The sequence below is a fragment of the Myotis nattereri genome, assembly GCF_964212035.1.
Source record: "Myotis nattereri genome assembly, chromosome: 18".
NCBI classification, from domain to species: domain Eukaryota; kingdom Metazoa; phylum Chordata; class Mammalia; order Chiroptera; family Vespertilionidae; genus Myotis; species Myotis nattereri.
In genome coordinates this window covers 39,622,902-39,644,428 of record NC_138093.1, presented here as the reverse complement: position 1 = coordinate 39,644,428, position 21,527 = coordinate 39,622,902, and the positions used below count along the sequence as shown (strand labels likewise).

Below are 21,527 nucleotides of genomic sequence, written 5' to 3'. Positions count from 1 at the left end.
TTCAAACTAATGAGTCATATTAATTTATTACTTCTTGCATATTTCTATATGTAATTTACTGTTTTGACTTAGTTGCTTTTGCCTTAATAATTTTTTAAAACAGTAGGAATGCTTCTCAAAGCCATCTGTTTAAGTGTGCAATAAGAATACCTGGACTTTTGCTCTCATCTTCAGATTATGACTGTACCCAATGACCCGCATACTTTCCTCTCTTGTGGTGAAGACGGAACTGTTAGGTGGTTTGATACGCGCATCAAAACAAGCTGCACAAAAGAAGATTGCAAAGATGTAAGAATCAACTTTTTGTATAAATGATGCGAAATATTTAAGATTATAATTAAAATTGAAACAGTAAGCCCTGGCCGGTGTTTCTCAATGGTTAGAGCACCGGCCCATGCACTCCAGGGTTGTGGGTTTGATTCCTGTTCAAGGGCATGTACCTGGGTTGCAGGTTCGATCCCTGAGGGTCCGGGCATATGTGTACAGCAACCAATCTATGCCTCTCTCACATTGATGTTTCTCTCTCTCCTGTCCCTCCCTCTCTCTCCTCCTTCCCTCACTCTTTCCCTCCCTCCCTCCTTCCCTTCCTCCCACTCTCTCTAGAAAATCAAAGTTAAAAATATCCTCAGGTGAGGATTAAAAAAAAAATTGAATAGTTAAGTTATCTCTGGATTATCGAGATAATGGGTCAGTTGTTTTGCAAAAATCTTCAATAGCATATATTTTATAATCAAGTTTTTTACATTAAAATGTTAGTAGTAAAGTTAGGGAACTTGCATTTTTATTGTACATTTCAAATAATATGTGTATGAGAATTGTTCAGTATATGCTCTAGTGTTATAAAAACTAGAGCATTTATCAATATATCCCACTTATGGAGATAATTTTGGCTCACCAATAGCCATGATGAAAGTGTGTGGTAGTTTAGTGTCTTCTCTTTGTTTTTACCCTGGCTTTTAAACCAACAATTATATGTTCTCTTTTTTTTAAAATAACAAGATACCATTCTATCAATGTGTTCATTCAGATTTAGCACACTTCTCTATAGGCATAGCTTCATTATCAATTTTGTACTTTTAACACTATTTTAAACTTGAAAAAGGCCTGAGAAATCACGTAATGGCCCCAGACAGTTAACCCCAAATGTTATTTAGAAACAGTGGCTTTTTTCTCAGATCATTTTGAAGTACTAAATGAAATAAGAAAGTATTGCTAAATATATTTTTACTGAAAGTGTCCACCTCCCCTAAAGAAGAATTACTGGTTAAGTGCTTGCTAATTAAACCAGTTACTATTATTAACATTCTTGGGGGGTTGGAGAGATTATTTTCTATATTGAAACAGAAAAAAATAGAAATTAAGAAATTTTAAATGTACGATTTTTAAGTCCGTTTTTATGTTATATATATATATATATATATGTACACACATACACACAACTAGGAAAGCATTGAATTAATATATAAAAGGCAGAATAAGTCTAAAATATCAGATTGTTTACTAGGGTATTTGGTATTCCCGTTTCTCAGTAAATGGTAGATACTAAAATTTGTTATGGCAAATTCTTTTAAGACATATTTTAGTGCGCACATAAGATTTAATTGTGCTTTTATAACCAAAAACCCGGTAAAAATAAAGATGAAAGCAAAGCTAATAAGTGAAAACATTATTAAAATTTACCTTAATAAAACTTTTTATTCCTTTATATATAAAAATGAATAGAGGCCAAAGTACGAAGAAAAACTGGCACCTAAAGTAATCCTTAACTACTAAAACAGAATTATAGAAGGCATTAGGTGAACAAATTCTGTGTAATAGGAATAATGTTTTGAGGTCAATAATTAAATAAATAAAACATAAGGTGAATGTATTCTAACTACACAGCTATAATGAGAAGAGTGAGGAGCTCACATCACAGACAAAATAGTATAAAATTAACAACACCTTAAGGATATGTGTTCTGGGTCATAACTCTTACATTTTTTAATGCTTATAGAGAGATAAATAGTGGCATTATAGTAAAATCTGTCTTTTATAGGGTGTGTGTGTGTGTGTGTGTGTGTGTGTGTGTGTGAGAGAGAGAGAGAGAGAGAGAGAGAGAAAGAGAGAGAGAGAGAGAGAGAGAGAGAGAGAGAGAGAGAGAGAGAGAGGTTGTACTTTGTATTTGAGTTGGTAAGGAGAAAGATTTTACAAGTTAAAAGTATAAAAGTTTAAAATCAGCTAATAACACTTTGTTATATTTTAGTAGTAACAGAAGTAAAATAATGTAAGTACCATCTAAAATAATTAGTACTTATCATAGATAAAGGTAGATAATAGCTCCACCTTTACTGTCCAGTGGACCAAAAACAGCAGCATTTCTAATGTGGTTCCATTACAGATGTATTCTACATTTCTAAAGATGTTCATTAGTCATAAGCATCAAGATATTTAGGGGGCATTTCTGAGAAATAATTCAAGTTGTATTATATTATTATCTGAAGTGCAGCTAGTTTTGAGAAAGGATTTAAACCATGATTAATGATGAGTTTCTTGAATTATTACCAGCTCTTTTGTAGCTACTGTTGATTTACCTGATGTTTGAGTCTTATATCTGGGAACAATTTTTATTTTTTTCCTCTTCAGAATTTATTTTGCATTATTCAATTGTTGGTTGTTTTTAAATCTCTAATTAAATGTAGTTTTCCATATATGTTTTCTTACTTTGTTTGATCCATAAGGAAAGCATAAAATTTGTATTAGAGGTCAGTTTTGGAGTTATATAGCAAACTATAAAGAAAACAGTTTTTCTTTCTTTTTTTTTTTCTTTTTTTAAAAAAAATATATTTTACTGATTTTTTACAGAGAGGAAGGGAGAGAGATAGAGAGCTAGAAACATCGATGAGAGAGAAACATCGATCAGCTGCCTCCTGCACATCTCCCACTGGGGATGTGCCTGCAACCCAGGTACATGCCCTTGACTGGAATTGAAACCCGGGACCTCTCAATCCGCAGGCCGACGCTCTATCCACTGAGCCAAACTGGTTTCGGCAACAGTTTTTCTTAGAGTGGTAAACTGCTGAGGATGAATATTGACTGCATGTATTTATTTTCCTTTCACATTAGCTGAATGTGTTAGAAACTTATTGATAGAAAGAAATCTGAAAAATGAAAGGAAACCACGTTTTTCCCCTTTCAATGTCATACTTATTGAATTAGGATTTCTGAAAAAGTTTATTTTCTTCTAATTGAAGAGAACCTTTTTCAATATAGTATCATCTCTACTGTAAAGCTCTATGTAACTGCTGCTATTTTATCTTTTGTAGGATATTCTAATTAACTGCCGACGTGCTGCTACTTCTGTAGCGATTTGTCCGCCAATACCATATTACCTTGCTGTGGGTTGTTCTGATAGCTCAGTCCGAATATATGATCGGAGAATGCTGGGCACAAGAGCTACAGGTACAAAGATATATATTAAAGAAATACAAGATTCTGTCAATTCAGAAAATAAATAAGACATTTACATTTAAAAAATTTTATTACAATTTAGTATGTAGAATGTTTTTAAACATTATGTATTATAAAAACAGCGTTTCACTAAGTTTTTATGATCCTATTGGGGTGGTACTTTTGCAGTTTATCACTTTAAAAAGCACTTGATGTATATAGTTGTCCTTCACTATCTCCAGGGGATGGTTCCAGGAGCCCTCGGATGCCCAAGTCCTTTATAAAATGGCTTAGAAAAGTGCTTATGGTCAGCCCTCCACCAGTGGAAAGTACTGTTTTCCTTCACGGGTGGTTGAGTGTGTAGGTTTGAAATCTGCAGATATCAAGGGCTAACTATATTAGTTTCCTAGGGCTGTATACTAGGTGGCTTAAAATAACAAATTTATTGTCTCATAATTCAGAGGCTAAAGAGGGTTTTGCAGGGTCATTTTGTGCTGGAGGCTCTCAGACAAAATCTATTATGTGCTTCTCTCCTTGCAGTTTTTTTTTATTTTAAAGTTTTAAAATTGATTTTAGAAAGAAAGAGGAAGGGGGTGGGGAGGAGGAAGGGAGGAAGAAGGAAAGGAAGATCAATTTGTTCCACTCATTTATGCATTCATTGGTTGAGTCTTGTATGTGCCCTGACCAGGAATTGAACCTGCAACCTTGGCTTATGGGGACAATGTTCTAACCAACTGAGCTACCCAGCCAGGGCTCTCCTTGCTTCCTTATGGTTGTTGCTGGCAATCCTTAGCATCCCTTGGCTTTTAAATGTATTACATCAATCTGTTTCCATATTTACCTGCCTTCTGCCCTGGGTGTGTCTGTGTCCATATTTCTCTCTTCTGAGAACACTGGTCATACTGGGTTTAGGACCCTAAGCCAGTATGACCTCATTGTACTAATTACACCTACAAAGACGTTATTTCCAAATAGGGTCACATTCTGAGGTTCTGGTGGACATGAATTTGTGTGTGTGTGGAGGGGGAACACTATTCAGCCCACAACACTTGGTTTTCCTAATTTCTCTTTGCCATTTTTAAATTAAGAGGATAACGGTAAGCATGGTGGAGAGAAAAGTCAGGAAAGGACAGTGACGTGGGTGTGTGTGAATGGATAGGTATGTTTGTGCCTGCTTAGCCGATTGAAAGTGCTGTTACCAGTGATGCTACAGCACTGAACTGCAATCTGCCTTCAACTCCTCCTCTCAGACTCCTCATCCATTATGGGATCAAACCACTTCTTAAATTCCCAGTTCAAAGCCAACCTCCATTAGTATTTTCTCAGTAAAGGAAGCCAGGAATACTTAAATACTCACATACCCAAACATCAAATATATATTCACATAAATTATATTGCTAAAAATAAAAGTGGACCTGGCCAGAAATGAACAGTGTCAATCTCATTGTCAACTTATGTCCATTAAAATGGTTATTGAAATGGAAAGGCTAGAGGAGATTATTTTTTTCTCGATTGAGGAGTCTTGTCTATTTGAATATGCACATTTAGGGAAACAGTATTAAATATGAAATTACAGGCTTCATTACTGCTTCTCAACAGGTGGGACCCAGTTGACATTTTGGGCGTAAAACCTCATTGTGCAGGATTGTACAACTCGGTGTATGATTTAGATTCTTAGAACTGAGCATTCCTGAGTGCCCAGGACACAAAGTGCCCCCTGTACCCTCTCTGTCATACTGCATTGTGCTCATGACTATTACAGTGAGTTAAGACTGGCATAGCGTTGCCACTCTGTAGTCTTAGAAGAACAAAATTTCACGACAGTTCAATTTTTAAAAAACATAAAAAGTAGAAGGTAAATCAGTTTAAAGGGATACTGCATTCTTTTAGCTAGTATACTAATAAATAGCAGCTTTCCTATTTATAGTATAAAAAGTATATTAATTTGGGGAGAATTTTTAGAAGATGATTTAGTATAACTATAATCATAAATTATTTAATTGGTTAAATAACTCATATTTCCAATAAAATATTATAATCTGGAATTCCAGATGATCATGAATTTTTTTAAAAGGTACGTTTCCTTTGTACTGCATTCTTTTTTATTTTGTTATAAAATCTGGTTATTGAAAAAAGAGCCTCTTCTAGAAATAGAATGATAGCTTTGATTTCTATTGCAACATTAAATCACGTATCTCCTCGTGCAGATTAAGAGTTTTTAAAGTGTTTTTCTTCAAACACATGAATTTTAAACACCTTCCTGTTTTCTTACTTTAGGAAATTATGCAGGCCGGGGGACTGCTGGAATGGTTGCCCGTTTTCTCCCTTCTCATCTTAACAACAAGTCCTGCAGGGTGACGTCTCTGTGTTACAGTGAAGACGGTCAGGAGATTCTCGTTAGCTACTCTTCAGATTATATCTACCTTTTTGACCCCAAAGATGACACCGCACGAGAACTTCGAACTCCTTCTGCAGAAGAGAGAAGGGAAGAGGTAAGTTTATTCAAAACCATCTTTTTTATTTTACTCAGAAAATACTAATTCAGTGACTTCTGGGGCCTAAAGGGCTTCAAAAAATAGAGCTAATTTTCAAGGCACTTACAGTCTAGGAAACAAGGATACAAAACATACATGAAGGAACAGGAGCTAATAATTAAGGAAAGGCTCTAGAAAGAAGTATTGTAAAATATTTTTAAAGATAAAATATTTAATAACAAAATGCTTCATTAACTCTGAGGTTGCACAGTAGCAGTAAGAAATACCCACAGGTCTAACATTTACAGAAAAGGCAGTTAAAATAAAAAATGTGATGTACAAATTTCCAGGAGACTAAATGTTTATGGTTATGCACTAATAGGAGTTTTCCCTGTTACCGTTTACTATTCATATGTGGCCAGCAGTCCCCTCCGCTCCAAAGACTGCCTCTCTTTCACAATTATAACCTACTTAGAAGTCCAATGCACAACATTCATGCATTGGGGGAGAGGGGTCCCTCAGCCCGGCCTGCACCCTCTCACAGTCTGGGACCCCTCGGGGGACATTTGCCTGCTGACTTAGGCCTGCAGGGGAGTGGGCCTAAGATGGCAGATATCCCCCAAGGGATCCTTAGCGCTTCCACGGATGCAGAAGAGGCTCCCGCTACTGCCACTGCACTCTCTAGCCATGAGCCCGGCTTCTGGCTGAGCAGCACTACCCCTGTGGGGGCGCACTGACCACCAGGGGCAGCTCCTGTATTTAGCGTCTGCCCCCTGGTGGTCAGTGTAGGTCATAGCAACCAGGCGTTCCACCATTCAGTCAATTTGTATATTAGCTTTTTATTATATAGGATAACATTATCCCTAGGTACATGTCACAAAATACATATGAGGGAGTGAGAAAAAGGTAAATTAAAGCATACACACACACACACACACACACACACACACACACACACAGAATTGGGTTAACCATTTTCTTACTTATGAAAGGAAAAAAACAAATAATATATCCTTGACATTTCACAACAGTAGGAAAATGTTTGTTTTCACCTGTAAGCTTCTTTCCCTCTCATGGTTTTCACTTTGGCTTTTTTATTTTATAATGTCCTATGTTTAATCACTGTACTCTGGCTTTTGAAATTGTTGCTTTTTGTTAATTATTAGTGGCCTTTTTAGTATTGGCCCAACTCCTTTTACTGAACACATTTTAAAGGTACTAAAGAACACAATTTTGTAATTGCTGTGAGATGCTAAACTGAATTCAATTATTAAAATTACTAGAGGCTCGGTGCATGACTTTTGTGCACTCGGGCGGGGGCGGGGGGGCGTTCCCTCAGCCCAACCTGTGCCCTTTTGCAGTCTGGGAGCCCTCAGGGGATATCCAACTGATGCCGCGGAGGCGGCAGGAAAGGCTCCCACCACTGCCATTGCACTCGCCAGCCATCAGCCTGGCTTGTGGGCTTGTGGCTGAGCAGCTCTCCCACTCTGGGAGCTCACTGATCACCAGGGGGCAGCTCCTGTGTTGAGCGTCTGCCCCCTGGTGGTCAGTGTGCGTCATAGAGACTGGTTGTTCAGCCATTCGGTCAATTTGTATATTACCCTTTTATTATATAGGATAGGCTTAGAGGGCTGTGAAATTAGAAAACAAATAGTATTACTCTATAAATATATCTTGGGATTTTAAATGTGGCAGTAGATTTAAATGAGTCAGGAAATTGACAAGGAAGAGGGCATGATGATGAATGAAAACTAAGTTTATTGGTCTGATTGTAAGCATGAAATCTGCTCTGACATTTTTTTCATTGCTGTATAATTTCCTCTTGAGATAAGTACTTGAGTAAGTTATAGTCAAAGTTTGTGACTATTTCAGCCAATTGATGTTTCTTTCTCATCAATGTTTATCTCTTTGACCCTCTCCATTCCTCCTAAAGTCAATAAAAACATTTTTTTAAAGAAAAAACAAAGAGTTGGAAATACAGAAGCATTTTAAGTGGCTTTTATACCACTAGCTTTTATACCACAGAATACTTAGCCAAAGATGTTTGTATGGTCAGAGCAAAAGAGACAGAGTCAGTCACAAACAATTGGTTTTGGCTTTTTTCTGAATGTGTTTTTCTCAGTATACTTTGTTGAGTTAACTAAATTAGGAAAAATAATTCTGAAAATGTATTAAAATTATAAAAATAAATCATGCTTATTGTAATCAACCTAACAAAGTATACATAGAAGAAGAAATTAAAAATCTGTTGCCATCTTCAACCCACCATCTTTTCTTTCAGTGTTTTACATCCTTGACCACTGGGGTTAGACAAACTTAATTTATCAGATATTTACTGGGTACCTACTATACACTAAGTCCTATTGGACTTTAGAAAATCAAGGATGACTGTGACAAGGACATGGCCTCTCAGGAATTTACAGTTTAGTAGATGTAGACATATGAATGAATGAATGGATGAACAAACGAACAGGAAGGAAAAGAAAGACTTAATAGAATAATATGTAATAATTATGTTCTATATAAGTAGACCAAAGGAAGGAATAATTGACTTTCATTGGAAACATGAGACAAGCTTAAGTAGGGGTTTAAAGTATGAGTAAAAGTTTAATATATGATACATATGATATTTTTCTTATGCTTCTTTTATATTTTCTTATTTGCGAAGGCCTTTTTTATTTCTTCATATCCTGTAATAATTTTTTTTCCCTTTTTTATTTAGTATACTAGATTTGTGCACCAGTGGGGTCCTTCAGCATGGTCTGTGGGGGTTGGGCTGAAACTGGCATCCGGCATCTTCCAAGGGATGTAGTAGTGTGTGAAGTAGCAGGCGGCCAGGGAGGAGCTGCTCACACTCATCCCAGTCAACTGAGCACCACTCCCACTGTGGGAGCACACTGACCACCAGGGGGCAGCTCCTGCATTGAGTGTCTGCCCCCTGGTGGTCAGTGTGCGTCATAGCGACCTGTCAACTGGTCGCTTAGGCTTTTATATATATAGACTAGTGGCCCGGTGCACGAAATTCGTGCACATTAAAAGGGAATTAATTAGAGGAAATATTTTATTGCTATTTGTCCTTTCTCTGTAATAGAAGTGTTAGAGATGAAAGAAAATTAGTAAAATGTATATGAAAATCTTCCTCCTGTCAGAGTCAGGGGCACGCCTCGGGACCCAGAGTCAAGTCCCCGCCCACCCACGCTCACCTCGAAATCGTGCGAGACACAGACCCAGCCAGCCACACCCCTGTCAGTCCCCGCAGGACAGGGGTGCAGCCTCAGGTCCTCTGGCCCAGTGCTGGTGGGGCTGCAGCCTCAGGTCCCCCGGCCTGGTTACCGGGTGGGGAGCATGACCTCAGGTCCTCTGGGGAAGCCTCAGGTCCCCCGGCCCAGTGCTGGTTTGGGGGCGCAGCCTCAGGTCCCCCATCAAGCCCTGCCGGGCAGGGGGATGCAGCCTTAGGTCCCCTGGCCTGGCCTCAGGTCCCCAGCGCGAGGGTGCGAGGGCATGACGTCCATTTGCATATTAGCTCTTTATTATATAGGATTCTTTTGTCTTGTTCAATTGTTTCTCACTTTTCATTTTCCTTTATTATTATTTTTTCTTTTTATTGTCTTTTCTCTCTTTTCCTTTTCCTCTAATTTTTAAATTGAATTTATTGGGGTGAGACCTGCCCCACTTCATTATTGAACTGCTGCATTGAATCCAATCTCTCATTTTTTCCTGATCCCCATAGTTTGTCTCTAAAATATACATTCCAAATCTGTAGCACTACTCACCACCCTGGCTACCACTGCTACTTGGTGCAAGATGTAAGCATCTCTCTGCTCTGTTATTATGGGGCTTTCTGACCAGTCCCCCTGCCAGTCTTCCCACAGTCCTCTCATCGGGTCATGCTGCTCTTCTGATCAGCTCTCCAAGGGACTCCCACTTCTTTCAGAGCCAGACTGAGGTCCTTAGTAGAGTGGTTTCAAGACCTGCATCATCGGTTCTCATACTCCTCTGCTCTCCCTGCTTCTCTGCTCTAGCACATCTGCTCACAGGCAGCTAAGCAGGCCTCTACCCGAGGGCCCTTGGCTTCCTTTGCAAGATTTCCTTGGCGTCTCTCACTTTCAGTCTACGTGCGTCCTCAGTTCAGAAAGTAGGGGGATGAAGCTACTAGATGGAGAGAAGCTACTAGATTTGAAGTGTGCTTTAGAGGTGAGCAAACAAGTGTTCTCCTCACCTTTTAGTTACGGCAGCCTCCGGTGAAGCGCTTGAGGCTTCGTGGTGACTGGTCAGATACTGGACCCCGAGCCAGGCCGGAGAGTGAACGAGAGCGAGATGGTAACTATACTTTGCTCAGCTTTTTTGTTCTTCTGTGGTATTTAAAAATGAGTATTTTCACTTGTTTCCATTATTTTCACTGTTATAAGTGATGTTGCAGCAAGCATTCTGGTATGTCTCTTAGCACACCTATGCAAGTGGGTCGCAGCTAAATTCCCACAAGTGGGATGGCGGGTACACTGGATTAGTGTGTTTTAACTTTGATGGTTATCAAGTTACCCACCCAGAAAGCACCCCTTTACATTCCCACTGAAAGTATATGAATGCTCGTGCCTCATAAAACATCAGGTGTCATCACACTTCTTAATTTTTGCCTTTCTCTTAGATATAAATGGAATGAGAACCCTCAGTTTCCAACCAGAGAGTTTAATAGCACATAAATTTTTTTACCCTTCTCTCAGGTGCCTTTGACAAGTGCAAGAAACTACCTTGGAAGCTTTAAGATGGCACTTTAAAATAGAATTAATTTTAATAAGTGGGTCTTTAGCCAAAATGTTACTCTAATGACTTCTGAAATCTTTCAAGATTAAAGGCATATTTCCCAGTATATTATTTTTTGTTTTATCTTATAATACCTAAATATAAAGCTATATAATCTGAAGGCAATGAAGTATAAGATAAATTCTATTTTCACAGGAAATTCAAGATCAAATGATTTCCAGTTTTAATTATATGATTGTAGAATAGAAATGAATTGTCAGTTTTGATGTCATACTTAATTTGAAAATGCTCAAGAAAACTTGTGTATTTGAGGGAGGAAAAGCAGGGAGGGAAGAGACAAAACACTTCTAGTTTCAGTTAATTTCAAGTATGTAGAATTTGCTTACAGTAAGTGATGAAAACAAATTCAGTTTAAGAAAATTTAAGTAAGAGGGCAAACTTTTCTTTTAATCTGAACAGTGTACAATGCACAAGACCTTCCTAGCTGTGCACTTTTAGAACTAAAGAAGTGGGTTGGATAGGGGTGGGGGGACCCTAAGACTAGGCAAAGATATAGGAGCTAAATCCTGTTCTTGAGGAACTCAAACACACATGGAGAGCCACTCATTTAAACTTTAATGTGAAATGTGATGATGGCTCTTGTGGATCTGTGTACATTCATAGAATTTATTTGGGCAATTTGATTTTTTTAAGTTATGTTCATTTTAAGGCCCTCAAATCTGGGTTTTTGCATTAATGAAAGATGCTGACTTATTACAAGTTCACTGATATGACCTGTGTTTTCATAGGAGAGCAAAGTCCCAATGTGTCATTGATGCAGAGAATGTCTGACATGTTATCAAGGTGGTTTGAAGAAGCAAGTGAGGTTGCACAAAGCAATAGAGGACGAGGAAGATCTCAACCCACAGGTGGGTGCTCTTATTAATTACAGTCATCAGAAAGCTGGTAACAACTACTGAGTGGGGTTTATTTTTGCCATCCGATTTCCACCATGTTTTAGAACTACAGTAATGCAAGGTTCTTACTATTACGTGAAGCAGGAGAGGGAGAGGGCATTAGGTACAACTGGTCCCTTCAGTTTCCACTAGTTCTAGTCCTTATTTTTTGCTTTTCTCAAAAAAAAGTAAGAGCAGCTGATAGTCCCCACTTAAGTCCTTTTTTTATTAGAGTAGAAATGTATAAAACCCTGTAGATAAATAAGTTTTATATAATTGAATACTTTCTGCTTTTGGTTACTTATATAATTGGTTATTAATTACGTTTCTGGTGTTAGCTGACCTGTTTTCATATCTTTGTTCACTACTTCCCAGCTTTGTGGTCTTTGGCAAGTTACTTGTCTCTATCAAAAGTGAGCATATAAAAAGTTAACACCAAAATATTTTAAATCCCCAAACTAAAGATTTCTGTTGAATTTCATCTATAAGTGGATTTTGTTAAATCATGCATATCAATTAACTTTTAAAAAAATTCCTTGGGCCCTAGCTGGTTTGGCTCAGTGGATAGAACATGGGCCAATGGACTGAAGGGTCCCGGGTTCAATTCCTGTCAAGGGCACATGCCCGGGTTGTGCGCTAGATCCCCAGTAGGGGGCATGCAGGAGGCAGCCAATCAATGATTCTCTCTTATCATTGATGTTTCTATCTTTCTCTTCCTTTCCCTTCCTCTCCAAAATCAATAAAAAAATATTTTTAAAAAATTCCTTGGACTGTGGATTTGCTGAAGAGTTACTAAATTTCTGCTTAAATTTAAGAAATATTTAAATCATGGTGATTAAAAGAAAAAACTTGACGTTCTGTGGTAGTTGTATCTTACAAAGCATGAAATTGATTTGTCCACTCCATTTTTTTAAAATTAAATCTTTATTGTTCAGATTATTACAGTTGTTCCTCTTTTTTCCCCCCATAGCTCTCCTCCACCCAGTTCCCACCCCACCCTCTGCCCTTACCCCTCCCACTGTCCTCATCCATAGGTGTATGATTTTTGTCCAGTCTCTTCCTGCACCCCCACACCCCTTACCCCCCAAGAATTGTCAGTCCACTCCCTTTCTATGCCCCGGTTCTATTATATTCACCAGTTTACTCTGTTCATCAGATTTTTTATTCACTTGATTTTTAGATTCACTTGTTGATAGATATGTATTTGCTGTTCATAATTTGTATCTTTACCTTTTTTTCTTCCTCTTCTTAAAGAATACCTTTCAGCATTTCATATAGTACTTGTTTGGTGGTGATGAACTCCTTTAGCTTTTTCTTATCTGTGAAGCTCTTTATCTGACCTTTAATTCTGAATGATAGCTTTGCTGGATAAAGTAATCTTAGTTGTAGGTTCTTGCTATTCATCACTTTGAATATTTCTTGCCACTCGCTTCTGGCCTGCATAGTTTCTGTTGAGAAATCAGCTGACAGTCATATGGGTACTCCCTTGTAGGTAACTGACTTTCTTTCTCTTGCTGCTTTTAAGATTCTCTCTTTGTCTTTTGTCCTTGGCATTTTAATTATGATGTGTCTTGGTGTGGTCCTCTTTGGATTCCTTTTGTTTGGGGTTCTCTGTACATCCTGGACTTATAAGTCTGTTTCTTTCACCAGGTAGGGGAAGTTTTCTGTCATTATTTCTTCAAATAGGTTTTCAATATCTTGCTCTCTCTCTTCTTCTGGCACCCCTATAATTCGGATGTTGGTGTGCTTGAAGTTGTCCCAGAGGCTCCTTACACTATCTTCATATTTTTGGATTCTTTTTTCTTTTTGCTTTTCTGGTTGGGTATTTTTTGCTTCTTCGTATTTCAAATCTTTGACTTGATTCTTGGGATCCTCTTGTCTGCTGTTGGATCTCTGTATATTATTCTTTATTTCAGTCAGTGTATGCTTAATTTTTAGTTGGTCTTTTTTCATATCTCCAGGGTCTCACGAAATTTATCGGCGGTTTCTAGAAAATTCTTGAAAAACCTTATAACTGTGGTTTTGAACTCTATATCCAGTAGTTTGCTTTCCTCCATTTCTGTCATTTGTGACCTGTTTCTTTGTCCCTGCATTTTTTATGCTTCCCTGTGTTGGTAGAGTGGCTTTGTGTGCTAGGTGTCCTATAGGACCCAGTGGCTCAGCCTCCCCAATTACCTGAGGTGGACACTCTTGGTGCACCCCTTTGTGGGCTTTGTGCACAGTCTTGTTATAGTTAAGCCTTGATTGTTGTAGGTGTCACTGGGAGGAATTGACCTCCAGGCCAATTGGCTGTGAGAATCAGCTGTGTCTACGGTGGGAGAACTTCTGTGCTGAAGACACCCTTATGGGGCAAGACTTTCTTCAGTGGGGCTTTGGTGCTCACTGAGTCTGCCCCCTGAGTGTGTCCCTTACGGATCTGAGGAGTTGTAATCTGGATGGTCCCACTCTGACCACTGGGTACACCGGCTCTTGGATCTAAGGAGGTGGTAATTTAGTCTCTGCTTGAGATTACCCAGCAGGAGCTACGAAGAGATCTGTAGATTCCCCTTCCTTGTTTGGGGTTTGGAGGTGCCCAGATGAGGCCCAGCTGTGAAGCAATGCAAGCTGCTGTGGGGCCTTGGGCCTTGGGCCTTCTCTTGGAAGTTCTGGGTCTGTCTGGCCCAGCTGCAGTTTGTTAGGTAATTTTCAGATTGCAAAGGGCCAGAGCATTCATATGCAAAAGCCTCTGCTGCAGCTTGGGTAGGGCGGGGTCTCAGGAAATCAAAAGGGCGGAGCAAGCAGCTATGGCTGATCCTCAACCCTGCCCTAAGAGGCCCCGCGTCTCAGTGTCCCGGTAATCGCTGCAAGCACCACTAAGAGAAAGCCGCCCTCGAGTTCCAAGTTCTGCCCACTGCCAGACAGTCTAGTTTCTCCCTATATGAGTCTGGGTCCCCAGAGACTTCCCGGAACTGGAGTTCAGAGCAGTTGGGAGCTTGTGACTCCCTCCCGATTCAAAAAGACAGCCACATCCTCAGTTGCCAGCCCTTTCGACGTGCGCCTCCGTACCTCTGCACTTTACTTCCGCAGCTCCTCTGAGTCTCAGTGTGCTTTTCTCTTTCCTTCGAGTTGTAGAATTTCCACTCAGCTAGCCTTCCTGTGGTTCTGGATGATGTCCATTTTGTCTTTTAGTTGTATTTTTGAAGTTGTTGTGGGAGGCAGCAATTTCCGGTGTTTACCTATGCCGTCTTATTGGTTTGTCCTCTGTCCACTCCATTTTTAATAAAATCTAGATTTGAAGCAAAATCAGGAAAATTTTTAATATTTATTGAGTACTAATTATTTCTTTGCAGATAGCAGGAAGCCTAGCACAGCACATAATGGACACTTAAGCTTTTCAAAATCATGCCTTCATCATATTAGTTTAGTGGTTAAAACATTATGGCTAATGAAATGGGAATGAAGAACTTAATCCTATTCTGGCCTATTTGTTGTTTTACTCTTGCTAATAAAATTTTTATTAAATGTTTTACCAAGGACATGATGTTATAGAGTGGAAATATCTCAGTATAAATCCATTATTCTATTATCCAGCTATTGCATCGTAATCATTACCTTATTTTTTTTTTTAATTTATTATTATTTTTTGGTGCCGAAACCCAGGATCAATATTTATTTATTTTTAATATATTTTTTATTGTTCACAGTATTATATCTCCCATTACCTCCCTTCCCCCCCCTTCCACCACCTATTTTCTGCCCCAGATCTTCACTACCCTATTGCCCATGTCCATGTTTTATGCATATAATTATTTAAGTTCTTTGGTTTATTTCTTCTTGTCTCCCCAACCCCATATCGAGGTATGTCAGTCTGTTCTATACCTCCCTGCCTTGGGTCTTATTTTGTTGGTTAATTCATTTTGCTCATTAGATTCCACAAGGAATCATCACCTTTAAATTTGAGGGACGAGGCATGTTTCTAGGCATCTCACAAGTTATTTAGCTTTGTCTAAATGAAGTTGCCATATGGATCATTTTCTTAAAAGAATGATTATTTTTAATGAGAATGTGCTATAGATAGATGTTTACCCCTATTGACTAGCCTGATCAAATGGACCAAACTACCAGTGGGTGTTTTTGATTTCCTGTATATTATATATTTCTGTGTGTGTGTGTGTGTGTGTGTGTACATGTGTGTGTTTGAAGTGCGCCTGAACATACCTCTTCTGAGTGGTTGGTTTTGGAAAGCGTTTAGTATTCGAACTTGCATTAACATGTGCTTTTTAAAGGTGGGACGAATCAGTCAGATGTTTCGACTCTTCCTACGGTCCCGTCAGGCACTGGTTTGGAATCGGGTGACACTGTGATGGAAGTAGACACTTCAGCTGAGCAGTTTCTACAACCTTCCACATCCTCCATGGTCCACTCTACAGCATCTCCTCCAGGAAGCCCACCTTCTACTTCTCTGCTGTCCTCTCCAGACAGTGAGCACAGGTTGTCTGCCGAGGCGTCTGGACAGCACACACACCATCAGTCTGGTGAGGATGTTACTCTTTAAATAGGCGGTGGGTCGTCTGATGGTTTCTGATCATGATCATTCTCTAGGGGCTGTTTGGAAAGACATTAAGTCACATTGGCTGGTTCCTGCTGGAGCAAATAATCTAAATGACACATAATATGTGAACATATAACCAAAACATGAAACTCAAGTGTGCCTAACCTGCATGAATTTTAATAAGTAGCAGGAATCTTCCATTTACATAAGAGAGTTTTATAAAAATATGGGTACCAAGAGATAGTTTAATGCACCTCTCTTAAGATTATTTTTATAGGCCATTATAGACCAAAATCTTTCTAAACCTATTTGGTTGTAAGTCTGTATTAAAGTAATGGTAAAAATATAACACTGATTATTGTTTCCATTGTATTTATATTTTTTCTTATTTTTTTCTCAAATCACGAAGCACTTTTAATAATTCTGTATGGTGCATTTGATGTGGTCTGTTGTCAGCAACATATACAGTACAATTAACTAAAAGAATTATTTCTTCTATATTTACTTAAAAAAGAGTTGTTTAAACAATTGTCTTTTTGGTGCTTGATATTAGGGGAAAAATTAACTTCTAAATTCTGTTAAAATACTATTTCCTCGGTATTATAACTCCTTGTGTTCAATTTATTTTTCCCTCAAACTGTGGCCTGTACCATTTATAACAGTAATTGTCAGCAGCTATGTCTGTAGTTACTTGGCATCTTAACTGTATACATGTAATTATAATAACCGATAAGATGTTTTTCCTTGGGTTTTTTCCTCAAGGAACAATTTTACTTGACATATAACCAAAATATTAGCACCTGGAGGTACAGCTGGCAGGCCTAAGCTGAAACTGATAAAATTTCCTAACAGCCTAACTGCCAAGCTGTCACTGTATTCTTGTTCTCTGGAATTGGATGCCAGATCACCAAACATGGGGTGTTTTTAAATTAAGCACTTTTTAAATCAATATTTCCCACTTTTATTAATTCATTTTAGGTTATGGGAATGGAAGCCAGAATCAATTATGTAACTGTTAACACTGTACTCAATTTATCTATAGTAGTAAGATAAAGCTAAGCTATAAAATCCGGTTTTTCATTCTCTAATCAACATAGCATTCCAACTTATGGGAAAATAAAATATTTTGGAGAGTTTGGGAATAAGGGACAAAATCAGTTAAAAGTTTGCTTTTCAAAGCAGGTAAAATTGGTAAAAACAAGAATTTTTAAAGCGATAGCATTCTTGGCAATATTCTTCAGTATTGTAATCATTTATAAGTTATCAGGAACAACTTAACAAGAAGACTCCTTAGGCCACGTTCACATTCCAGTGCATCTCAACTCATTACAGTTATTGCTGAGAAAGGTACTTAGTATAGAGTTATTTTTTTTGTTATAGTTATTTAACACATCTTAATACTGCATTTCAAGTTGCTAAATTTAATATTAAATACTGCAGTCATGTGACTCATTGAAATAGAAAAACTTTGTGATGGTCATGTGATCACTTTGCAGTTGCCTATATATTTTTCAAAGAAAGTAAGGAAATATTTTTAACTGATAGATTATTGAAAGAATTTTGGTTGACTACACCATGAAAAATTGGAATATTTTCTGTGTTATCAAGATAGTTTTGCTATTGAGGAAAGTGTTTGATGTTAGGTGTAATATCTAAGGATTATGTCTGTAATTGTTTTGACACAGCCTTTCATTATCCCAGAGCCCAACATTTTAACAATAAGGACTTAATGTCTTCCTTTGTTTCCCAATCTCTTATGGACTTTTAAGTCCAGAACTAAGGTTTGTGATGGTGAGATTTTTCCATGGAGTGGGTGGGAGCGTCATCTTCAAGCCATGATTTCTCTTACTGTCCTGCATAGAAATAAAGAAAATGAGACGTGTGCTTCTTGCCTTGCTGCGGATACCTCTTTCTATAAATGTTTATTCTCTTCCTTCATGTCCCTTGCATTTCCTGTCACTTTTGCTGGGGTGAAGGAAAGGGACATTGAGAATGTGAAAACTTGCCTGGCAAAATTCCTTCTCCGATTGAACCTAATTATTTGCTCTCTCTTAGACTGAGCTGAGTTCCTGAGTGATAGTGAGGAAGGTGATGACACAGTGTGTGCTCCACACTGTCAGGGTAGTCCTTAGACACTGTGCTCATTCTACACCTTCCTATCTCTCAGACTTTTCACTGCCCCCACCCCCACCCCTTGCCCTCATCCCACCCCCAGCTGACCACCTTCCTGCATCGGCACAACCATTGATGTGATGGGAGAAGTGTGTCTGCTCCTATGAAAGGGCACTCCCGCTCCTTCCCAGCACCTCCAGGACTTTGCTCCCTCTTCTGCATCATTATTGCCTTTTCTCCTGAATTGTTCCTTTTGGCCTCAAGCATGCTCTCTTATTATCCACTGTCTTTAAAATTCTCTTAATTATCCCGATTCCCCTCCAGCCTTAGAACTTTACTTCTTTTAAATCAGAGTCTTCAAAAGGGTCACTCACACATATTATTTCTACTTTCTTACCATCTTCCATTTATTTATCCACTAATTCCAATCTGCCTTTCAGCCCCCTTTTCCACAGAAACCTTTGTCGGAGTCACCAGTGACTTCCACTTTGACAAATTTAAAGTCTACTTCTCTGTTAGTACCTTACTCAAACTTTTGACCCAGTTGCATTTAAGTCTGCTGCTCCTTTCTTTCTTGAAACTTTCCTTTCTTGGCCTTTTGACACCATTTTTGCCTCTGTACCCAGACTACCAACTCTCGGTGGTTTTCAGTGATCACTGCTGATGTTTCTTCTTCTGTAGAACCCCATAGTCTGGCTCCTTTTCGCTATCGCTGATCTATCCCTGGGCGACTATGTCAGTTCCCATAGCTTCTGATATTTCTTCCAAGTTGATGATCCCTAGACTCTTACGTGCAGTGGCTTATGGGACACTGCTTTCTGTCTGTCTTTGGACATCTTTAGTTTAATGTGTCCGGACTAAAACTTAATTTAGCCTCCCACCCTTCCAGTCCCCCTAATCTATTCCATCTTAGTTGTTTTATATCTTAGTAAATTATAATACCACTGCCCATTTGCTTGTTTTAACAGCCTATGACTTGTTCCTGATTGTTCACTTTCCCTCGTGACCCAGGCCCAATCCACTATCAAGTCCAGTTGGTTCTACTTCTTTCCCTCTCACCACCTTTCTTGTCGGCTGATTGCTCTCCCTTCAGCTGTTCTTGCTCCCTTTTCATTTATTCTCCAGGCAGCAGCCTTGTATTTTTAAAGTTTTTTAAAATGTAAACTCAGATTATATAACTTAGCTGTTTAAAATCCCTCAAAGAGACCTGGCCTGTGTGGTTCAGTTGTTAGAGAATCAGCCTGCACACCGAAGGGTCACAGGTTTGATTCCTGGTCAAAGGCAGATACCTGGTTGCAGGTTTGCTCCTGCCCCCGGTTAGGGTGTGTGAGGAGGCAACCAATCGACGTGTCCCTCTCACACTGATATTTCTCTCTCTCTCCCTTTTCCTCCCTCCCTTCCATTCTCTCTAAAAAGCAATGGAAAAAATATCCTCAGGTGAGAATTAACAAAAAGCAAACAAAAAAACACACAAAAAATAACCCTCAAAGATTTCTAATTGCAATTGGAAATACAACTACAAAAGAAGGAAATCAAACTCCTTACTGTGGACGTGTAGGAACTGACTTGGCCTGGCCCTTGCCTCCCGCTCCAGCTTTATCTCACACCACTTTCTCAGTCCCTGATGATCACTGCGCTCTGGCTCTCCTGGTTTCCTTTCAGTTTCCCAAATGTGCCACTTTCTTTCTGATTAAGCCTCTGTACTTAGAGTTGGAGAATAGTAAGTACCCGAGCTGAGAAGCTCTTCCCCTGACTTAATCATAGAGTCAACCCCTTGCTTCTTGGGTCTCAGCTCAAATGTCTCCCAAGGGAGGTCTTTCATAACTCCCCTACCTAGATTTATCTTTTTTTCCTACCTCGCTAAAAGTTTATTCTCCCTTACAAATAGCTCTGCTTATTTCCTGAAAAGTTCTTATAAAATTTTGTAATTTTCTTGCTCACTTTTGATTGATATGACTTATTGTCTCTTACTAGAATATATTCTTATAAATACAGAGAGACATTATCTATCTTGTTCTATGTAAGCCTCCCCCTCAAAAAATAGTCATTCTCTAACGGTACTGTTAAGATTGTTATCTTTAAGCTAGAAGAGCTATACTAGTGACCCGGTGCACGGATTCGTGCACATTGAAAGGAAATTAATTAGAAGGTGGCCCGTGGGGCGGGACTGGGTGAGACAGGCCGGACATGCCCTGGAGCCAACCTCCCACGGTCCCTCCCAGGCATCTGCAGAGTGAGCAGGGGTCCCTCCAGCAGGTGGGGTCCCTTGGCCTGGCCTGTGGGGATTGGGCCAAAACAGGCTCTCCAACATCCCCTGAGGGGTCCTGGAGTGCGAGAGGGCACTCTGCAAAGTTGCTGTCGTACAGGGTGTGGAACGCAAATGTGAGTGTGCCGTAACCAGATTCAGGGCTGACAGTGCCCCAGCAACAACATAGCCCACGGCCAAAGGTGGAATCATGCAGCCCCATGAGGAATCGGGCTCCCTCCTCTCTGGTTTCAGGGTGCGTCACCTGAGAACCACTGCTGCCAAGTCACTGCAGCTCGGCAGCTCCTGCGTTGAGCATATGCCCTCCTGGTGGTCAGTGCGTATCATAGCGACTGGTTGGATGGTCGGACACTTAGCATATTAGCCTTTTATATATTTATAGATAGGGTATACTTAGCTCTATTTTAGTCTGTATAGTTTCAGCCCACTCCATTCATTGTGGATGTTTCCCATAGGCTCCCCAATGTGATGTCATCTAGGGGAGATGCTGTGAATGGGTATCCAGTCATTCATCATTTTTGGATCCACTGTTTGCTCTCAACTATTCAGAACATATAAGACTACATTCTTTCCTACTTTGTTCAAAAATATTTTAAGGTAATTTACAGAAATACTTTTTAAAATCATTTTTATAAATGATAGCATTAGGACAAACAGAAATATAAGTAGGAAAAAACAAAATGAAGCCATGAGTGAGGTGAACATACCAAATGCATTACCAAGGAAGAGTGTATCTAGGGCAGCGGTTCTCAACCTGTGGGTTGCGACACCTTTGGGGGTCGAACGACCCTTTCACAGGGGTCGCCTAAGACCATCGGAAAACACATATAATTACATATTGTTTTTGTGATTAGTCACTATGCTTTAATTATGTTCAATTTGTAACAATGAAAATACATCCTGAATATCAGATATTTACATTACAATTCATAACACTAGCAAAATTACAGTTATGAAGTAGCAACGAAAATAATTTTATGGTTGGGGGTCACCACAACATGAGCAACTGTATTAAAGGA

At 39.1% G+C, this 21,527-nt stretch overlaps 1 protein-coding gene across 3 annotated transcripts in view; it reads left to right on the top strand.

The window, feature by feature from the left end:
* DCAF6 (DDB1 and CUL4 associated factor 6) overlaps window positions 1-21,527 on the top strand; it is an 83,688-nt gene that overhangs the window by 16,902 nt on the left and 45,259 nt on the right. For all 3 annotated transcript variants that reach the window (XM_081112418.1, XM_081112420.1, XM_081112419.1), the window contains exons 5-10: window positions 175-288; window positions 3,306-3,441; window positions 5,707-5,921; window positions 10,130-10,223; window positions 11,453-11,572; window positions 15,865-16,113. In XM_081112418.1, the coding sequence (XP_080968544.1) occupies window positions 175-288; window positions 3,306-3,441; window positions 5,707-5,921; window positions 10,130-10,223; window positions 11,453-11,572; window positions 15,865-16,113 (928 nt within the window). The remainder of the gene's footprint in view (window positions 1-174; window positions 289-3,305; window positions 3,442-5,706; window positions 5,922-10,129; window positions 10,224-11,452; window positions 11,573-15,864; window positions 16,114-21,527) is intronic.